Source organism: Callithrix jacchus, chromosome 1 (assembly GCF_049354715.1).
Source record: "Callithrix jacchus isolate 240 chromosome 1, calJac240_pri, whole genome shotgun sequence".
Taxonomy (NCBI): domain Eukaryota; kingdom Metazoa; phylum Chordata; class Mammalia; order Primates; family Cebidae; genus Callithrix; species Callithrix jacchus.
This window is the reverse complement of record NC_133502.1, coordinates 11,505,438-11,524,220: the sequence shown is the minus strand read 5'-3', so window position 1 is coordinate 11,524,220 and position 18,783 is coordinate 11,505,438. Positions and strand designations below refer to the sequence as shown.

Below are 18,783 nucleotides of genomic sequence, written 5' to 3'. Positions count from 1 at the left end.
AGCCTGGCCAACATGGTGAAACCCCATCTATACTAAAAATACAAAAAATTTGCCAGACATGGTGGCAGGTGCCTGTAATCCCAGCTGCTCAGGAGGCTGAGGCAGGAGAATCACTTGAACCTGGGAGGCGGATGTTGCAGTGAGCTGAGATTGTGCCACTGCACTCCAGCCTGGGTGACAGAGCAAAATTCTGTCAAAAAAAGAAAGAAAAAGAAAAGAGAAAAAGAAAGCGAAGAGCTAGCTGAAAATGTTCATGGATTAGCCATCATCTTGACATGTCATCAGTCGAGTTTTCCTGCCAATATTTTCCCCCAAATAAAGGCAACCAAGACAGTTTTATCTATTTAAATTATATCATAATGCTTTTTCCCCCTCATTTTTAAGAGATTATTTTTCTTAGATTCTCATTTAAAGAAGTTTAACTATTCTGTGCAGTTTAACTCTCCTAAACATAAAATATTTCAAACTATTTGTTGTTCATTTAGATCTTACAGTTCAATACTATGTTGTCTTTAGTAGGTGTAATAAGTTTTTTCCTACCATATTGTTTTTAATGTGCTAAGTGCAGAAATTTGTTTATAAGATCTTCATGAAGAATAAGATATTAAAATGTTAGAATTCATAAAATTTTGAACAAAAAAGGGCAGGAAAACAAAATACAGGCACTTTTTCAAATATGTGTAGAAATACATGTTTTAAAAGTAGCGTGCCAGCATGTTAGAATGCAGTCATAGGTGGTAGAATATAGCATCAACAAATACAGTAGCATTTTTTCAGAGGTAAGCAAGGGAATTCCATAAAGAAAGGCCAAGAACATTATTGAATATAACTAGTAATATGTTGTTAGCGCTCTGTTGTGATTCATACAGTAGTGATATAGGTCACTTTGGGATCTTTAGTACTTAGATTAACATGAGCTACCAAAACAAACCGCCAAAATTTAGTGGCTTCATACTTACTCCAGTGACAGACCTGAGTGGGTATATATCCATCAGAGAGTAGCCCTCCTGCATGCCATGTCTCAGGAACTACTCTTTGTCCATCTGTGACTGCTCCTTCCAGTGCAGCAGTTACTTGCCACATGTGGCAAGTTGAGCCCTTGACATGTTGCTAGTCTGAATTGAGATGTGCTGTAAGGCATAACGTACACACCAGATTTTGAAGACTCGGTACAATGAAAATAACATGTATCTCATTACTAGTATTTGTACTGATGACATGTTGACTTAGTATTTTGGATATGTTGGGTTAAATAAAATATGGCATTGAAATTTATTTCACCTCTTCCTTTTACATTTTTATACATAGCTACTAGAAAAATTTAGTATTTTTCTGGTGAAAAAAACCCCCAGCAAATTACATATGTGGTTTTCATCATATTTCTGTTGGATAGTGCCGATCTGGAGGGAAGGGGGAAAAAAGTGTGAAGAACACATCTTGAATCCTAAAGGCGTAGCACATTGGTGGGAGTTGGTCACATGGCCATATCTAGCTGTAACAGGAGCTGAGAAATGTCATTCCTGGATGGACAGTACTTCCTAGCAATAGCACTACCCAGGAAAAGGAGAAATGGCACACAGGTCGGTGTTCAGCCTGTCTCTCTCGCAGAAACACTAAAAGTAGAATGAGAGAATATGCCATTCTTCATGGGGGAGAAAAGAGAATGCAGAAAATTCCCAAGGAAATGGCCTCACAGAGGAAAAGAGCCTGATTAATAATATTGAAGGTGGGAATTAAAATGTTTTTGATGTCATTATAATCTCTCAACTTTTCATTTCAACCAGAGTTTTTCGGCCTCAGCACTATTGGCATTGAGGGGTGGAGAATTCTTTGTTACGGGGGTTGTTCTGTGCATTGTGAGGTACTTAGCAGCATTCCTGGTCTCTGTCCACTAGATGGCAGTAGCACCCCACCGTTCCCCAGCCATCACACATTTTCTCCAGACCTTGCCAAAGTTCCCCTGTGGGGTATGATTACCCAGTTAACCACTAATAAAGCTTATAGCCTGCATGCATTCACGCACACACACCCACACACACACGAAACACTGCAATACAAAAAGCTAAAGAAAACATAGTATTTTTATTTGTTAATAGTTTGACATAATTAAAAAAAGAATTTAGTTCCATTATCTTCACTGTATAGAAGACATTGCTTTATTATAAAGTTAACATCTGCAAAGAAAATTGTGTTTTCCACTTACCTCAGGAATATGTCACTATGGAAAAAAAATCCATAAGGAATCAACTGAAAATATTTGGTGAGGAAAGGATTAAGACAACAGGCTCATGGCTCATGATTAACAGCTTTCCCCTAAGCAATACAAGGAAAGCAAGTGGAAAAAATGTCACCACTTTTTGACATTTTTTTGAGAAGTGATCTTCAAGTTGCTTCCTGCCTTAACCCTTTGTAAATAGCAAATGGGCTTTTTTTTTTATGACTGATGAAGTGTATACAGCTCCCATTGTCTTCTGTCTCATTAAATGACAACTCCATTCTTTATATTGCTCAAGCCGAAGGTACTGGTGGCTTTGTCTTTCCTTGATGCCTCTCTTTATTCACAGCTCACATCCAGTCTATCAGCAGATCCTATCAGCTATACCTTCAGATACATCATGTGTCAGATTCTTAGCAACCTTCTATAATTTTTGCCTTTTAAACTTTATTTAATTTCCCAAGAAATTCTGTAGTAGTACTCATAGTTTAATTGTATATTGATGGAATCATAGAGATTTTCTTATTTTAATTTCTTTGCAGATTAATAAATTAAGATATACATACACCCTACACATAAAACAAATTATGTGATATGTATAGGTCCTACTATTAGTATAGGATACTATACTATATAATATGGTATATTCTCTTGTGCCTATAAAGCACACTAGTCTGCTATGTAGTTTTCATAGTGGTAATGTAATTAGATCTTTTGTCAAAACATTTGTGTAATTATTTTTTTGACAAACTTCTTGGGAGTCATCAGAATGTCTTTCAACAATTTTTATTTAAATTTCTGATTGAGGTGTTTGTATTAAGCAATTAATTACTAGTTACATAAGTTGTGATATGTCACTTCACTTGATCCTGTCTAAATTAAACTTCCAGTACTTAGTAGGACTCTGCTTTTTGTAAAATGTATTTTGTTTGCCCTAGGGACAAAGCATAGTCCTCATGTTTCCCGGAGCATGGTCTTTCTTAACAAAATTTGCTTAAACTTTTAGTGTAATAATCCCAAAACGAAAGAACCCAAACTAAAAGCTGCTGCCAGAATTGTCCCAGAATGGGTGGAGTATGATGCTGAGATAAGACAACTATTGGATCATCTTGAAAACAAGAAGAAAGATGCAAGTAAGTCACTGACTGTTGTGACGTCTGAGTTTTATGTTGCATTAGTGAGACTAGGATAGACTCCAGACTCACTTCTTAGTGAAGTTATCAAATGAGTAAGAATTTCTTTTTAAAAGTCTGTGGCATAATTTAAAGACATATTTTTGTGTAGACTAAGCTTACAAGTTTAAAGCATAGATAATCTGTTTCCCCATGGATACAGCTTCAGCTGATGCCTCTGTATAGATAGGTAGTATTACATTAGTTTCCTGACACAAGATGGAAATGGAAAATAAAAGTAAAAGGAGTGTATGTCTCTAAGATTGCACTGTATTTCCTAAATGTGAAAATTTGAGCAAGTCCTAAAAATTAATAAAAGCCTTACATAGCTAACTAAAAATATCACTTCCTATCTCTGAAGTTAATCTCATATATAACACAGGTTTCCCCAGGTGTTCGTGGTTCTATCATGGGCTGGAGAATGACGTGGTTTGGATTTGCTTTCATTTCTTTTATGAAAAAAAAAAAAAAAAAAAAGTGGTTACCTAGGTGCTTCATTGCCCTACATAAGTGTTCAACAAATATGCCGAATTTGCTTTTTGAAGCTGATACAAACTTCTTGATTGCCTCTTAATTCTCTTTCCCTATCACTGTTTCTTGTGACTCCCTATCCTTTACTCTCTTTTAAAAAGCGCCCTGAACTCCTGTTGTGTTCTGGTCATTGTGTTAGAGACTTTCACTGGATTATATTGACTAATACTCTCAATAATTCTTCCCAGTGGTTCAGAATACAATTCTCACTTTCCTCAGCTTTACTGTTTAGGGAAGGCAGAATGATTATGTATAAACTTTCTCATATAAACCTGAAATTGTTTCATCTTGACTTATTGTTTTCCTTTAAAAAAAAGTTTTCTTGGTGTGTCTGAGAAGTTCATTATTTAAAGATACCTATGTGTATATAATAATTTAGTATAGCTAAAGATACCATTTCAGTTCAGAAGGAAAAAATTGTAAGTTGTATGATATAATTCCTTTTAAAGGTTGAGAAACAGGATGACAAAGGGAGGAGGGAGAAAGGGAAAGAAAGCAAAAAGAAGAAAGGAAAATTACTTCAACAAAAAACATTTTTTCTTACATATAAGTGTGTCTTACCAAATTGGGAAAGAGTTAACAGGTTAATAATAATGAGCATCAGTGAGAATGTTGGAAAGTTAGCATTTTTATATAAGTATACATATAGTAGCTATGTAAGATAAGGAAATTTTATGTGTATAAAAACTTAAAATTTATATACCATTTGACCCAGCGATTCATGTCAAGACACTTAAAAAAGAAAAATGATGTGTATATTGGTGTGTTTGTTATAGCATCATTTTTAACAGTGAAATAGAAATCTATTCATCAGTAGACAATTGGTTACATAAACATTGATACATACAAACAATGGAATATAGTGTAGCCTTCCAAGAGAAACAAGGTAAATGTATATTTTTAAGTTAAAAAAATAGGTTATGAAGCAATATTTATAATACAGTTGATCTCATTTCCATTAAAGAAAAATCATAGGTCTGTACGTGTTTGTGTATCGTTATGTTATAAATAAGAAAGAGGAGCTTTACGAAAGAGATTGTTTTTGACTTAATTTTTAATTACAAATGTAAGACATGTATATTTTAAACATTACAACATGGAAGTATAAGAATAAAATTGGAAGTCCTCTTTTACTTACTCAAACCTAGAGAAACAATCATACTTGAGGATTTTTAACCACAATAAGTTTGATGCCCAGTGCACACAGCATGTCAATATGCTGAGATACTGGGTTGCAGCAGAGAAAGAGGTTTAATCACAGGGCTGCCAAATGAGGAAACAGAAAGAAAACTCAAGTCTGTGTCTCTGAGCAGTTTGAGACTAGTGATTTTTAAGGGTTTTGGAGGGGGCCAAAGAATGAAGAGCATTGATTGGTTGAAGAGTGCGGAGCAAAGTCATAGGATAGGGAGATGAAGAAACTATGTTCTCATGCTGAATTGATTACTTTGTGGGGGTCTTCCAGCTGGTTGGTGTCAGCTGTTCTGCTTGAACTCAGAATCTGCTTAGGCAATTCTTAAAAGCCTTATGATTCTGATGTCAGAAATCCTATATGCAAGAAGAGTGGGGATGCAAATGGTCAGTATCTAGTGCTAAGTAACTTTCAGTTACAAGGAAGTGGCTCAAAGTGCTGCCTGATTAATAATTAACCAAATTTCTGTCCAGAATTCTTGTTTAACTCTATGAGGACGGCTTCAGATGTGTTGTATTATATCACAAATATAAATATACATTGCAGGTATGTCAGCAGACACCAAAACTTTCCACTTTTTGCAAAATATCTATTTGTCTGATATTAAAAAACAGCTTTTATGTGGGCACAGGATTACAATAAGAAAGGCGTACCTGTAGACTGATATAATTCAATTAAAATGTCATTATGTGACAACTTAAAGCAAAAGTAGGTGTAGGATCTAAAGCTGGAGAATTTAATGTCAGCAAAGAATGGTTTGATAATGTTGGGAAGGTTTGGCTTTTAAAAGTCAAGATAATAGGAAAAGCAGCTTCTGCCAACCAAGAGGCAGCAGACAAGTTCCCAGATGCCATTAAGAAAATCACCTGAGCAGCTCAGGTGGTGAGAGGAGTGGCAGCAGCCAAGCAGCCCACCTTTGGTAAGGGTCTCAATGCGCTGCAGGCTGCAGGCACTTGGCACACACCCTCCTTGCTGCCAGGATGCCAAGAGGAAGGTCAGTTCCACTGAAGGGGCAGCAAAGGAAGAGCCCAAGAGAGGAGATCTGGGCACTTGTCAGCTAAACCTGCCCTTGCAAAAGTGGAAACTAAGCCAGAAAAGGCAGCAGCAGAAAAGGATATATCTTCAGACAGAAACGTTCAAACAAAAGGGAAAGGAGGAGTAAAGGGAAAACTGACTGAGGTGGCTAACCATGAAAGTAAAGATTTGCCTGCACAAAATGGAGAAACTAGAACCAAGGAGAGTTCAGCCTCCAATGAAGATGAAGAGAACGAAGCTAAGTCTGATTAATATCATATACCATGGCTTATCAGTGGTTCCTGTCTCCCTTCTTGTACAATCCAGAGGAATATTTTTATCAACTATTTTGTTTGCAAATTTTTAGTAGCTCTAGAAACATTTTTAAGAAGGAGGGAATATCACCTTATCCCTTTTTTTAAGTGTAAATGGCTTTATTAAAACAGCTGAAATCATTCACCAGTTTGTTTTTAGTTACAACCAGAAAATAGTGTGGGATATTGAATTATGGAAGGCTTTGACTATCTTAGGTGTCAAGTTAACATTCCATAGATTGGGGGTTAGTTTTTATATCCTATAATAGAAAGCCAACTAAACAGCAGTATGGAGTTACAGACCTGTACTGAATGTCTTTAACATTTTAAATTACGTTTTTTTGTACTTGAAGTTCTGGGGTACATGTGCAGAACATGCCAGTTTGTCACATAGTTATACACATGCCATGGTGGTTGACTGCATTCATCACCCCGTCATCTACATTAGGTATTTCTCCTAATGCTATCATGAAGTCATGAAGTCCTTGCCTATGCCTGTATCCTGAATAGTATTGTCTAGGTTTTCTTTTAGGGTTTTTGTGGTTTTAGGTCTTAGGTTTAAATCTTTAATCTGTCTAGAGTTGCTTTTTGTATAAGATGTAAGGAAGGGATCCAGTTTCAGCTTTCTGCATATGACTAGCCAGTTTTCCCAACACCATTTATTAAATAGGGAATCCTTTCCCCATTTCTTGTTTTTGTCAGCTTTGTCAAAGATCACATGGCTGTAGATGTGTAGCATTATTTCTAAGGCCTCTGTTCTGTTCCATTGGTCTATATCTCTGTTTTGGTAGCATTACCATGCTGTTTTGATTATTGGAGCATTGTAGTATAGTTTGAAGTCAGGTAGTGTGATGCCTCCAGCTTTGTTTTTTGGTTTGTGGGTTTTTTTCCCCACTCCTTAGGATTGTCTTAGCTATGTGAGCTCTTTTTTGCTCCCATATGAAATTTAAGGTAGTTTTTTCCAATTCTGTGAAGAAAGTCAATGGTACCTTGATGGGAGGTGGTGGGGGGGATAGCATTGAATCTATAAATTACTTTGGACAGTATGGCCATTTTCACAATACTGATTCTTCCTAACTATGAGCATAGAATGTTTTTCCAGATGTTTGTGTACTCTCTTATTTCCTTGAACAATGGTTTGTAGTTCTCCTTGAAGAGAACCTTCACATCCCTTGTTGTATTCCTAGGTATTTTATTCTCTCTGTAGAAATTATGAATGGGAGTTCACTCATGATTTGGCTCTGTTTGCCTGTTATTGGTGTATAGGAATTCTTGTGATTTTTGCACATTGATTTTGTCTCCTGAGACTTTGCTGAAGTTGCTTATCAGCTTAAGGAGATGTTGGACTGAGATTATGGGGTCTTACACAATTATGTCATCTGCAAATAGAGACAATTTGACTTCCTCGTTTCCGAATTGAATACCCTTTATTTCTTCTTCTTGCCTGATTGCCCTGGCCAGAACTTTCAATACTATGTTGAATAGGAGTAGTGAGAGAGGGCATCCTTGTCTTGTGCCAGTTTTCAGAGGGAATGGTTCTAGTTTTTGCTCATTCAGTATGATATTGGCTGTGGGTTTGTCATAAGAGCTCTACTTATTTTGAGATATGTTCCATTGATACCTAGTTTACTGAGAGTTTTTAGCATAAAGGTCTGTTGAATTTTGTCAGAGGCCTTCTCTGCATCTATTGAGATGATCATGTGGTTTTTGTCTTTGGTTCTGTTTATGTGATGGATTACGTTTATTGATTTGCATATGTTGAACCAGCCTTGCATCCCAGGGATGAAGCTGACTTGATCATGACAGATAAGCTTTTAGATGTGCTGTTGGATTTGGTTTGCCAGTATTTTATTGAGGATTTTCGTTTGGATGTTCATCAGAGATATTGGCCTGCAATTTTCTTTTTTAGTTGTGCTTCTCCCAGGTTTTGGTATCAGGATGATGCTGGCCTCATAAAATGAATTAGGGAGGAGTCTCTCTTTTTCTGTTGTTTGGAATTGTTTCAGAAGAAATGGTACCAGCTCCTCTTTGTACCTTTGGTAGAATTCGGCTGTGAACTCGTCTAGTCCTGGGCTCTTTTTCGTTGGTAGGCTATTAATTGCTGCCTCAATTTCAGACTTTTTTCCTGGTGTTTGACTTCTTCCTGGTTTAGTCTTGGGAGGGCATAAGTGTCCAAGAATTTATCCATTTCTTCTAGATTTTCTGGTTTATTTGTATAGAGTTGTTTGTAGTAATCTCTGATGATATTTTGTATTTCTGTGGAATCAGTGGTGATATCCCCTTTATCATTTTTTATTGCATCTATTCGATTCTTCTCTGTTTTCTTTTTTATTAGTCTGGCTAGTGGTCTATTTCGTTGATCTTTTCAAAAATCCAGCTCCTGATTTTATTGATTTTTTTTGAAGGGCTTTTTGTGTCTCTGACTTCTTCAGTTCTGTTCTGATCTTAGTTATTTCTTGTCTTCTGCTAGCTTTTGAGTTTGTTTGCTCTTGCTCCTCCAATTCTTTTAATTGTGATGCTAGGGTGTCGATTTTAGATCTTTCCTCATTTCTCTTGTGGGCATTTAGTGCTGTAAATTTCCCTCTACACATTGCTTTAAATGTGTCCCAAAGATTCTGGTACATTGTGTCTTGTTCTCATTGGTTTCAAAGAACATCTTTATTTCTGCCTTCATTTCATTATTTATCCAGTAGTCCTTCAGGAATAGATTGTTCAGTTTCCATCTAGATGTGTGGTTTTGATTGTTTCTTAATCCTGTGTTCTAATTTGATTGCACTGTGGTCTGAGAGACTATTTGTTATTTTCATTCTTTTGCATTTCCTGACGAGTATTTTATTTCCAATTATGTGGTCAGTTTTAGAATAAGTACGATGTGGTGCTGAGAAGAATGTGTATTCTGTTGATTTGGGGTCGAGAGTTCTGTAGATGTCTATTAGGTCCACTTGGTCCAGATCTGAGTTAAAGTCCTGAACTCAGAAAATTACCAAGGGTCTTGTTGATCTGTCTGATATTGATAGTGGGGTGTTAAAGTCTCCCATTATTATTGTGTGAGAGTCTAAGTCTCTTTGTAGGTCTCTAAGAACTTGCTTTATGAATCTGGGTGCTCCTGTATTGGGTGCATATATATTTAGGATAGTTACCTCTTGTTGCATTGATCCATTTGACATTATGTAATGCCTTTGTCTCTTGATCTTTGTTGGTTTAGTCTGTTTTATCAGAGACTAGAATTGCCACCTCTGGTTTGTTTTTTTTTCCTTTCCTTTTGCTTGGCAAATCTTCCTCCATCCCTTTATTTTGAACCTATATATGTCTTTGCACATGGGTCTCCTGAATACAGCACACCAATGGATCTTGACTCCATATCCAATTTGCCAATCTGTGTCTTTTAATTGGGGCACTTAGCCCATTTACATTTAAGGTTACTATTGTTATCTGTGAATTTGATCCTGCTATTATGATGCCAGCTGATTTTTGCCTGTTAGTTGATGCAGTTTCCTCATGGTGTCAATGGTCTTTACAATTTGGTATATTTTTGTAGTGGCTGGTACTGGTTATTCTTTTCTATGTTTTGTGCTTCCTTCAGGAGCTCTTGTAAGGCAGGCCTGGTGGTGTCAAAATCTCTCTGCATTTGCTTGTCTGTAAAGGATTTTATTTCTCTTTCACTTACAAAGTTTAGTTTGGCTGGATATGAAATTCGGATTGAAAATTCTTTTCTTTAAGGATGTTGAATATTGGCCCCCACTCTCTTCTGGTTTGTAGGGTTTCTGCTGAGAGATCTGCTGTAAGTCTGATAGGCTTCCCTTTGTGGGTAACCCGACCTTTCTCTCTGGTTGCCCTTATTAGCATTTTTTCCTTCATTTCATTTCTGACAATTATGTGTCTTGGGGTTGCTCTTCTCGAGGTGTATCTTAATGGTGTTCTCTGTATTTTCTGAATTTGAATGTTGGTCTGCTTTGCTAGGTTGGGGAAGTTTTCCTGGATAATATCCTGAAGAGTGTTTTCCAATTTGGTTTCATCCCTACCATCACTTTCAGGTACACTGATCAAACATAGATTTGGTCTTTTCACGTAATCCCATATTTCTTGGAGGCTTTGTTCATTTTTCACTCTTTTCTCTATAATATTGTCTTCTCATTTTATTTCATTGAGTTGATCTTCAGTCTCTGATATCCTTTCTTCTGTTTGATCAATTTGGCTATTGAAACTTGTATATGCTTCACAAAGTTCTCATGCTGTGTTTTTCAGCTTCATCAGATTGTTTATGTTCTTCTCTAAGCTGGTTATTCTGGGTAGCATTTTGTCTAACCTTCCTTCAAGGTTCTTAGTTTCCTTGCATTGGGTTAGAATACACTCCTTTAGCTCAGAGAAGTTTGTTATTACCCACCTTCTGAAGCCTGCTTCTGTCAATGCATCAAACTCATTCTCCATCCAGTTTTTTTCCCTCACTGATTAAGAGATGTGATCCCTTGGAGAAGAAGAGGCATTCTGGGTTTTGGAGTTTTCAACCTTTTTGCTCTGGTTTCTTCCCATCTTCATTGGATTTATCTACCTTTGGTCTTTGAGGTCGGTGACATTTGGATGGGGTATCTGAGTGGACATTCTTTCTGTTAACATTGAAACTATTTCTTTCTGTTTGTTAGTTTTCCTTCTAATAGTCAGGCCCCTCTGCGGCAGGTCTGTTGGAGTGTGCTGGAGGTCCACTCCAGACCCCTCTTGCCTGGGAATCACCAGTAGGGGCTGCAGAACAGCAAAGATTGCTGCCTATTCCTTCCTCTGGAAGCTTCATCCCATAGGGTACCCACCAGATGCAAGCCAGAGCTCTCCTGTATGAAGTGTTTGTTGGCTTCTACTGGGAGGTGTCTCCCAGTCAGGATACATGGGGATCAGGGAGCCACTTGAGGAGGTGGTCTGTCCCTTATCAGAGTTTGAACACTGTGCTGGGAGATCCCCTGCTCTCTTCAGAACTGCCAGGCAGGAACGTTTAAGTCAACTGAATCTGTACCACAACCGCCCCTTTTCCCAGGTACTCTGTCCCAGGACAGTGGGGGTTTATTTTTAAGTCCCTGACATTCTGCTGCCTTTTTTCAGAGATGCCCAGCCCAGCGAGGAGGGAGTCTAGTGACACAGTCTGCCTGCAGAGGCCTTGCTGAGCTGCCATGGGCTCTTCCCAGTTTGAACTTCCTGGCGACTTTGTTTACACTATAAGTTTAAAACCGCCTACCTGAGCCTCAGCAATGGCGGATGCCCCTCCCTCCACCAAGCTTGAACATCCCAGGTCGAGCTTAGACTGCTGTCCTGGCTGCGAGAATTTCAAGCCAGTGGATCTTAGCTTGCTGGTCTTTATGGGGGTGGTAGCCGCCAAGCCAGATCACTTGACTCCCTGGCTTCAGCCCCCTTTCCAGGGGAGTGAATGGTTCTGTCTCGCTGGGGTTCCAGGTGCCACTGGGATATGAATAAAAAAACTGCTGCGGCTAGCTTAGTGTCTTAGTTTTGTACTGGAAACTCAGGGCCATGGTGTCATAGACACCGGAGGGAATCTCCTGGTCTGCTGGTTGTGAAGACTGTGGAAAAAGTGCAATATCTAGGCTGGAGTGCAGAGGACAGTCCCTAATGGCTTCCCTTGGCTAAGGGACGGAGTTCCCTAGCCCCTTGTGCTTCCTGGGTGAGGTGACACCCCACCCTGCTTTGGCTTGCCCTCCTTGGGCTGTACCCACTGTCCAGCCAGTCCCAATGGGATGAATTAAGTACCTCAGTTGGAAATGTGGAATCACCAGCCTTCTGCATCAGTCTTGCTGGGAGCTGCGCACTGGAGCTGTTCCTATTTGGCCATCTTGCCAGCAATCCCTATTCTTGTTTTATGGTTTCGTCAACTTTTCTAATATCTCCTGAAAATACCAATTAGAATTGTTTTAAGTATCACTTCAGTTCTTTTCAGTTGCTTTCTGTTTCCTTACAGTAAGCTATTTTATGTGTTCATCTTGGCTCTTTTTTTTTTTTTCTTATTGGTCTTCCTCAAAAACCTAGAGACCTTTGGCTGTTTGTGTTTATATTTAAGAATAAAATATTAGATTGATGAATATAATAACTGGTGTCATTTTCTCTGCCAGACTTTAAATGTGTTTCTTTCTCCAATAGGCTTCTTCCCCAGATGGGAGAGTTAATTGCTAATTAACCCATGGTGTACAACTGGCAGGCCTCCTTCTAGGTGAATGGTCATGAAACAGATCAAAGCCCATCCTATATGCCACCCTAAAAGCCCAAATGAGGGTGCCTTACTCAAGAGCAGACACCCACATAAAAATACCTCTTTCCCTCCCTCTCCCACCCTTTATTTCTCCCTTTTTGTCTCTCTGAGAATTGTTCCGTTTGCTTTCAAGAATAGACTTCCACTTTTTATCTTAGGATAAATAACAGCCTGTTGGTTTCTCTCTTGGATTCAGAAGAATAAGAGTGGGGAGCTGACAGGCATGGATTTTCCACAGACAGTCTTTCATTTAATTATTTCACTGTCTGACTCACTATCCACTGGTGTTTCTGTTAGTAGCCTCTCCCAGCCTCCTCCATCAGAAAAGCCAGCTCATCATCTCAGCTGTGTATTCTGGGATGAAGTTGTTTTATGCAGTCTATCCCTGTTTCCCATTTCTTGAGATTCATTTATAATGTTGCCCCAACAGTTTCTTGTAACCACTTCCCTCATTCTCAATATTGTTTTTCCCTTTTACATTTATTATCTTTCCAGTAGAATTTAGTGAAGAAACATAGTCTGCCATCTTGAATTGTAGAACAGCATGCATTTTAATTAAAATCAGTTGGTATGTGACAGCTCAGTGATGCAGAGACCATTTTGCTCAGTCTTCATCAGAATTGCACTTGAGTTTATGTAGTATTTAAGTCACTGTTCTGTGTCCTCCCTTATTAGACAATGACTGTATGTCCTCTGCTTTCTGTTGTTCCATTACATTAAGAATAGAATACTATATTCACAGTGAATAATCTCTTAGTATTCTTCAAGACCTCTTATCTGCCAGGCAGGAAGCTAGATCCTAAAGATAACAAAGATAAGTAAGGTGTGTTCCTTATCCTAATAGGCTCATGGAGCTCACAGTCTAGGTGGATTTAAAAGACAAGTAGTTGTGATACAGTATAATAGACATCACAGTGTACAGAGAGCTCTTCTCATGTTGCGTAATGAGGCATATAGGTACTGAACTAGGAAGTAATAAGGATCCTCGGTCAACATCGGCCCCTCCTCACATGCAAGTAATATTTAAGATAATTTTATGCTTAAGATTCCAGGAACTAAATAAACTTTTCTTCCCTACAGTTTTAACACATGATGAACTCTAGCACTGGTTTTTATCAGAAGGAAGGTGAAAGCATGACAGGAAATCTTCCGCCTGCTGGGGAAGTGTGGAGCCACTGCTCAGACTATTTGGAAGTCTCATTAAGATCAGTGACATATTCTTTAATTTTTAAAAATTGTAATTATTTAAAACACATGTATTTAATGTATTGAATAAGTTTAAGTTTTATAATAAATGACCATTGAGTATTTAAAACCTGATTGTTCCCTTTTCCTGATCACCAGTTAAAGTTCGATGTTTTGCCAGATAGCCCAGGTACCTGACTAGCTGGTGTTTATCAAACTGTAGCCTTTTATATCTAGTTTTATGTGCATCTACATTTCTTTATTCACAAAATGCATTTAAAATTACAGAAATGCATTTAGGCTGGGTGCAGTGGCTCACGCCTGTAATCCCAGCACTTTAGGAGGCTGAGGCAGGTGGATCACCTGAGGTCAGGAGTTCGAGACAAACCTGGCCAACATGACGGAACCCTGTCTGTACTAAAAATACAAAAAAATTAGCTGGGTGTGGTGGTGGGTGCCTGTAATCCCAGCCACTTGGGAGGCTGAGGCACAAGAATTACTTGAACCTGGGAGGCAGAGGTTGCAGTGAGCCGAGGTCGTGCCATTGCACTACACCCTGAGTGACAGAGTGAGACTTTGTCTCAAAAAAGTAATTAAAAAATCAAATTACCTAAATGCATTTAAAATTACAGGAACCCATTTCGTGTTTTTTCCTCCTGAGACAATAGTAAATAATAATTAAGACCATTTGTACCTTAACTGTTGCTTTAACATGGACGTAATATTGTTACACAGTAATCATTTATCTTAAACCATATGATATTTTAATCTTATGTGGTATTTGGTATTCGGATTTTTTAATGTTTCTAATTTTATGTCATAAGTATTTATGGGTATGTGGGATATATGTGTATTCTTTTTTTTAAAAGGACGAGGTACTTTTATGGAAACCTAAGTAAGGATGTAAACAGTTTGTTTTCCTGATGTGTACTAATAATAGACGAATAAGACTAGTAAATGTTTAAAAACTATCCAACTATTCTAAAGTCATAGGATCATGGGATTGGAAGAGAACTCAGTGCCGTTTGGACCCCATCCTATGAAAAGTCTGACTCATTAGGTCTAAAGCAAGCTTGGTAAATCATAATCATTTAAAAAACTCTCCAGGTGGTTCTATAATAAGACAAATTTGAGAAACATTTAACAGAGTTTGGCCCCCAGCCAGTGTGTCAGCCCCTTTTCTAAGGCCCCACCTGTAAAGCTGAGGCTCAAGCTATCTTGGAAATTCCAGGACAACAGGGAACTCTTTACCTCTAGAGACAGGTTGGTCCATCTTTGGACAGCTCTGTACACACAGTTCAATCATGAGCCAGAAGCTCACTCCTGTGTGCTCTTCAGAACAAGGCTAATCCTTCTGTATTAGCTGATGGGAAGAGTATTATTTTAACTCCATGGGCTATGTTTGACAGAACAGCCCATAGGGTTAAAATACTACTCTTCCCATCAGTTGCATCCATTCCTAATAAAAGAGAGCCTGCAAAAAAAAAGAGAGCCTGCCTCTCTCTCTCTCTCTCTCTCTCTGAGTCATCCTTCCTTTGTTGTTTGTGTTTATGTTAAAATGGCCTGCTTTGGTGGAACTAGGTTATTCTTATGAGTTCACAGTATCCTACAGGGTACTCTCAGAGGCTGGAGCAGTAAGTGGTCCTGGGGCAGCCAACACCATGGTGCTCTCCGCTCACTCCTTCTGGGAGTCAGCTGTAGCTGGAGATCGGTGAGGTAAGACTTTGTAAGTTTCTAGGTCAGGCCAGATGCTCCACCCAGCTACCCAGAGGTCTGCTGCGGTGGCTGGAGCACAAACCCCGATGACTGTAAGATGGTACTTTGCTTTCCTTTGTTACCACCGTGTCTTCACTCCTATGAGAATCTTATAGAAAGAATGATCAGCTGGACAAAGACACTGGATTCCTACTTCTATTACCTACTCCTTCTCCAGTATTCTAGATCCCATATTTTCATGGAGTATTAAGCTAAAATTGCAGAACGATGTAAACAGTCTTGATGGCCCCCATCCCTGTTTGTATCTTGCGATCTGAGTGGCCAGTTTACATGTTTCATTTCCAGGTAAGGGATACTTTATATCAGAAAATCCAGATTTATAAGTAAAGTGAGATATTTTAATTAGATGGCTGGTTTTAAAAATGCTGTTGTCAAGAGCTCTCATGCATACAAACCACTGTGCCATACAAAGCATACCCTCCTCAGGGACACATTACATAACTGAACCATAGGTCTTGCCTGAGTATCTGGTAACACTTGGAGAGAAAGCCGTTCAGTTCCACTGTCCTGGAGATGCTGAACAAATATGGTCCAGCGGCTTTCACAGTATATTCAGGATCCCGAATTCTGGTTCTCAGCTACAGGCCCTATGTCAAGTTTTAACAAAAATCAAATCCTGGAAGTAGTGGAGGTCAGGGGGATGGGGGAAACTATTTTCTAACTGTGAGAAGTCATATATATCTTCTTTCTGCCTTCTTAGAAAAAAGTGTCAGAACAGTTTAAGAATGAGAAGCATTTCTGCTTGACCCACAGTGACGTGTGAGCTTTATGTAGAAAGCAGAGCCAGAATCTGAGCATTAAGACCATCCAGAGTCTGCATCCCACCTCCAACACTTAGGTCCAAGAGGTTTTACTTTGGAAGTGCCTATCATTGGATTCCAATCACCCTCAAGTTCCTAGAAAACAACATAGCTCCTAGAAGAACAGCACCAAATACCTCCAAAAGGCACTTCAAGCCTTGTCAGCCTGGAGTTAGGATAACATCAGGCTTTTAATATTAAACATGTAGTCTGACACAGGTGGGACCTGCCTGCAGAAATGCTTGTTGCTCTGTGCCAGGTCCTGACTCCAGCACCTGAGGAGCAACCAGACAAGAAACTGCCACTACCCAGAAGAGGCTCCAGGGACCCAGCAGAATACTTTCAGCGGCAGGAGGTACAGGGCAAGTCAGATGAACACGTGGATCATGTGTCTCAGATCCATAGTTTCAGAGACGAAGTGAAAGGTGCTGATGGCCCCATGCTCAAACCAACAAGCAGAAATTATGACCCAGCCAGTGTCTTGCCCACTTCTGTTACTTGACTTCATAGATGGAAAGGGCTCCACTCACTTCCAAAGAACCAGATGATTGGTTAAGATCTCACCTTTGGTAGCAAAGTGAGGAAGAGGAAACATGACGGTCCAGGGATTTGATGGACAAAGTTCAAATTACAGGCAACTTTGTAAGTTAGAGGGGCTCAATCAGGTGTGCAAGCCCATCCTAGAACCAGTCTTAAAAGTCTTCAAGTGTTATGGTAATGTGACAGCTGTTCCCCATTTTCTCAGTTTGTTAATCCCATTTACCAAATATAAACTTTTATTTTCTGAGAAATTCTAAGGGAAAGCCTCTTGACTTAAAATGAGTAACATCTCTTTTTTTATTAGATGTCTCTGTCTCTCTCACAAGGAGCTGCTCTCCTCTTTCTTTTCTTCTATTCAACTTTCCACTCCTTAACCACCCCCCCCCCAAAAAAAACTATTAACGCCTCTGTTGTAAAGATATCAATCAGATTTGGAAAATAATCTTGTCCTCTACAGTTCATAATTACTTGAAGTTAAGAAGTTTACTTCAATCATGTGGATCTGCCCAATTATGTAAGGTTTGTATCCTACCTGATGTGATTGTACTTTTAAAAAAGAAGGTTTTTATTAGAATTGAAAAATTACTCAGATGTTAAAGATGGGCTTCAAACCAAAACATTATTTGAGTGACAAGGGTTCCAGATCAACCTTATGTTTAAAGTTTTCAGAAAAAGGAGAGGAGGAACAATTTTCATACTACCTTTAGTGGGAAAGATGAATGTCGAAATAAATGAAACTAATCCTGCAGTAGTGTCTATTCTAGAGCGTCAGATGGAAACTACTTTCCATACAAACGGCCTGCAACGGCCCCTGATGCGTCTGTCTCCTCACACTGGTATGTAGCTGTTCCTCTGTTTCCCCACGGTCTGCTTCCACCAGAAAACGATTTCTAAAAAGTTTCGTCTAAATAAGGCCAGTAATATAGAAGGTCTCTCTGCCCTGAACAGATTGAATATTTCAACAATTCAACAAATAATTTAAGTACCTACTGTGTGCTGAGCTGCCCTCTTCAGGTTACTAGACAGTATAAATGACAGACATGAATATCCAAATGAAAATGTTATGAAGGGCAAGTGTCAAGACAGACCTAACAAGTAACATTTCAGGATGAAACCCGAAGTAAGAGTAAGCGCTAGCCAGGAAGAAGGAATACTCTGGAAGGAGTTCTGTTCATTTGAGAACTGAAAGAAGGCCCATGAGGTTGGAGCCTGGGCGACAAGTGAGTTTATGAACCACGTGAAGAGCTTTTGTGATTTGATCCTCAAGTGCAGTGAAGGGCTAACATCTACTCATTAAATCCTAAACTGCTCGGTGAATATTTTTATGCCTGCATTATTTCCTAATACTTATTCATAACAGCAGTACTAACTTTTTGGGCAAAAGTTCTAGATTTGCTAGTGCTTTTTTTCATTGTACAACGTCCATAATAAATTTACCAATCTGAGGCCCTGTTCTACAGGGAGAGCCCTCCCTCCATTCTACAGTTGCTTAATGTTTCTGCATTCAGTAGGAGGAACAGATGCTATTTTGTTTGCACAAACATTAAACAACTGTAGAGTGAAGTCTTTCTACTTTTAACTTGAGGTAACAAAGCCACAAACATTGCAGGAAACAAAAATAGTGCAATGGGGGGTATATATGAAGTGATAGGGTATTAATAAAATCCTAAGAAAACCTGACAGTGAAATGTACGTAATTTGTTGAAAGAATTATTATTTTTTTTTAGTCGGAGTCTTACTGTCACCCAGGCTGAAGTGCAATGGCATGATCTTGGCTGACTGCAACTTATACCTCCTGGGTTC

At 38.8% G+C, this 18,783-nt stretch overlaps 1 protein-coding gene and 1 pseudogene across 11 annotated transcripts in view; both read left to right on the top strand.

Annotated features, from left to right (window-relative positions):
- UGGT2 (UDP-glucose glycoprotein glucosyltransferase 2) overlaps positions 1-13,994 on the top strand; it is a 238,444-nt gene extending 224,450 nt beyond the window's left edge. For all 11 annotated transcript variants that reach the window (XR_013533952.1, XM_078368500.1, XM_078368709.1 and 8 more), the window contains 2 exons: positions 3,222-3,348; positions 13,760-13,994. Coding sequence is in view for 10 of the 11 variants with exons in the window: in XM_078368500.1 (XP_078224626.1) it covers positions 3,222-3,348; positions 13,760-13,782 (150 nt within the window). In the remaining variant the exon portion in view is untranslated. The remainder of the gene's footprint in view (positions 1-3,221; positions 3,349-13,759) is intronic.
- On the top strand, positions 5,906-6,541 carry LOC144582114 (non-histone chromosomal protein HMG-14 pseudogene; annotated as a pseudogene).
- Positions 13,995-18,783: the final 4,789 nt, after the last annotated feature.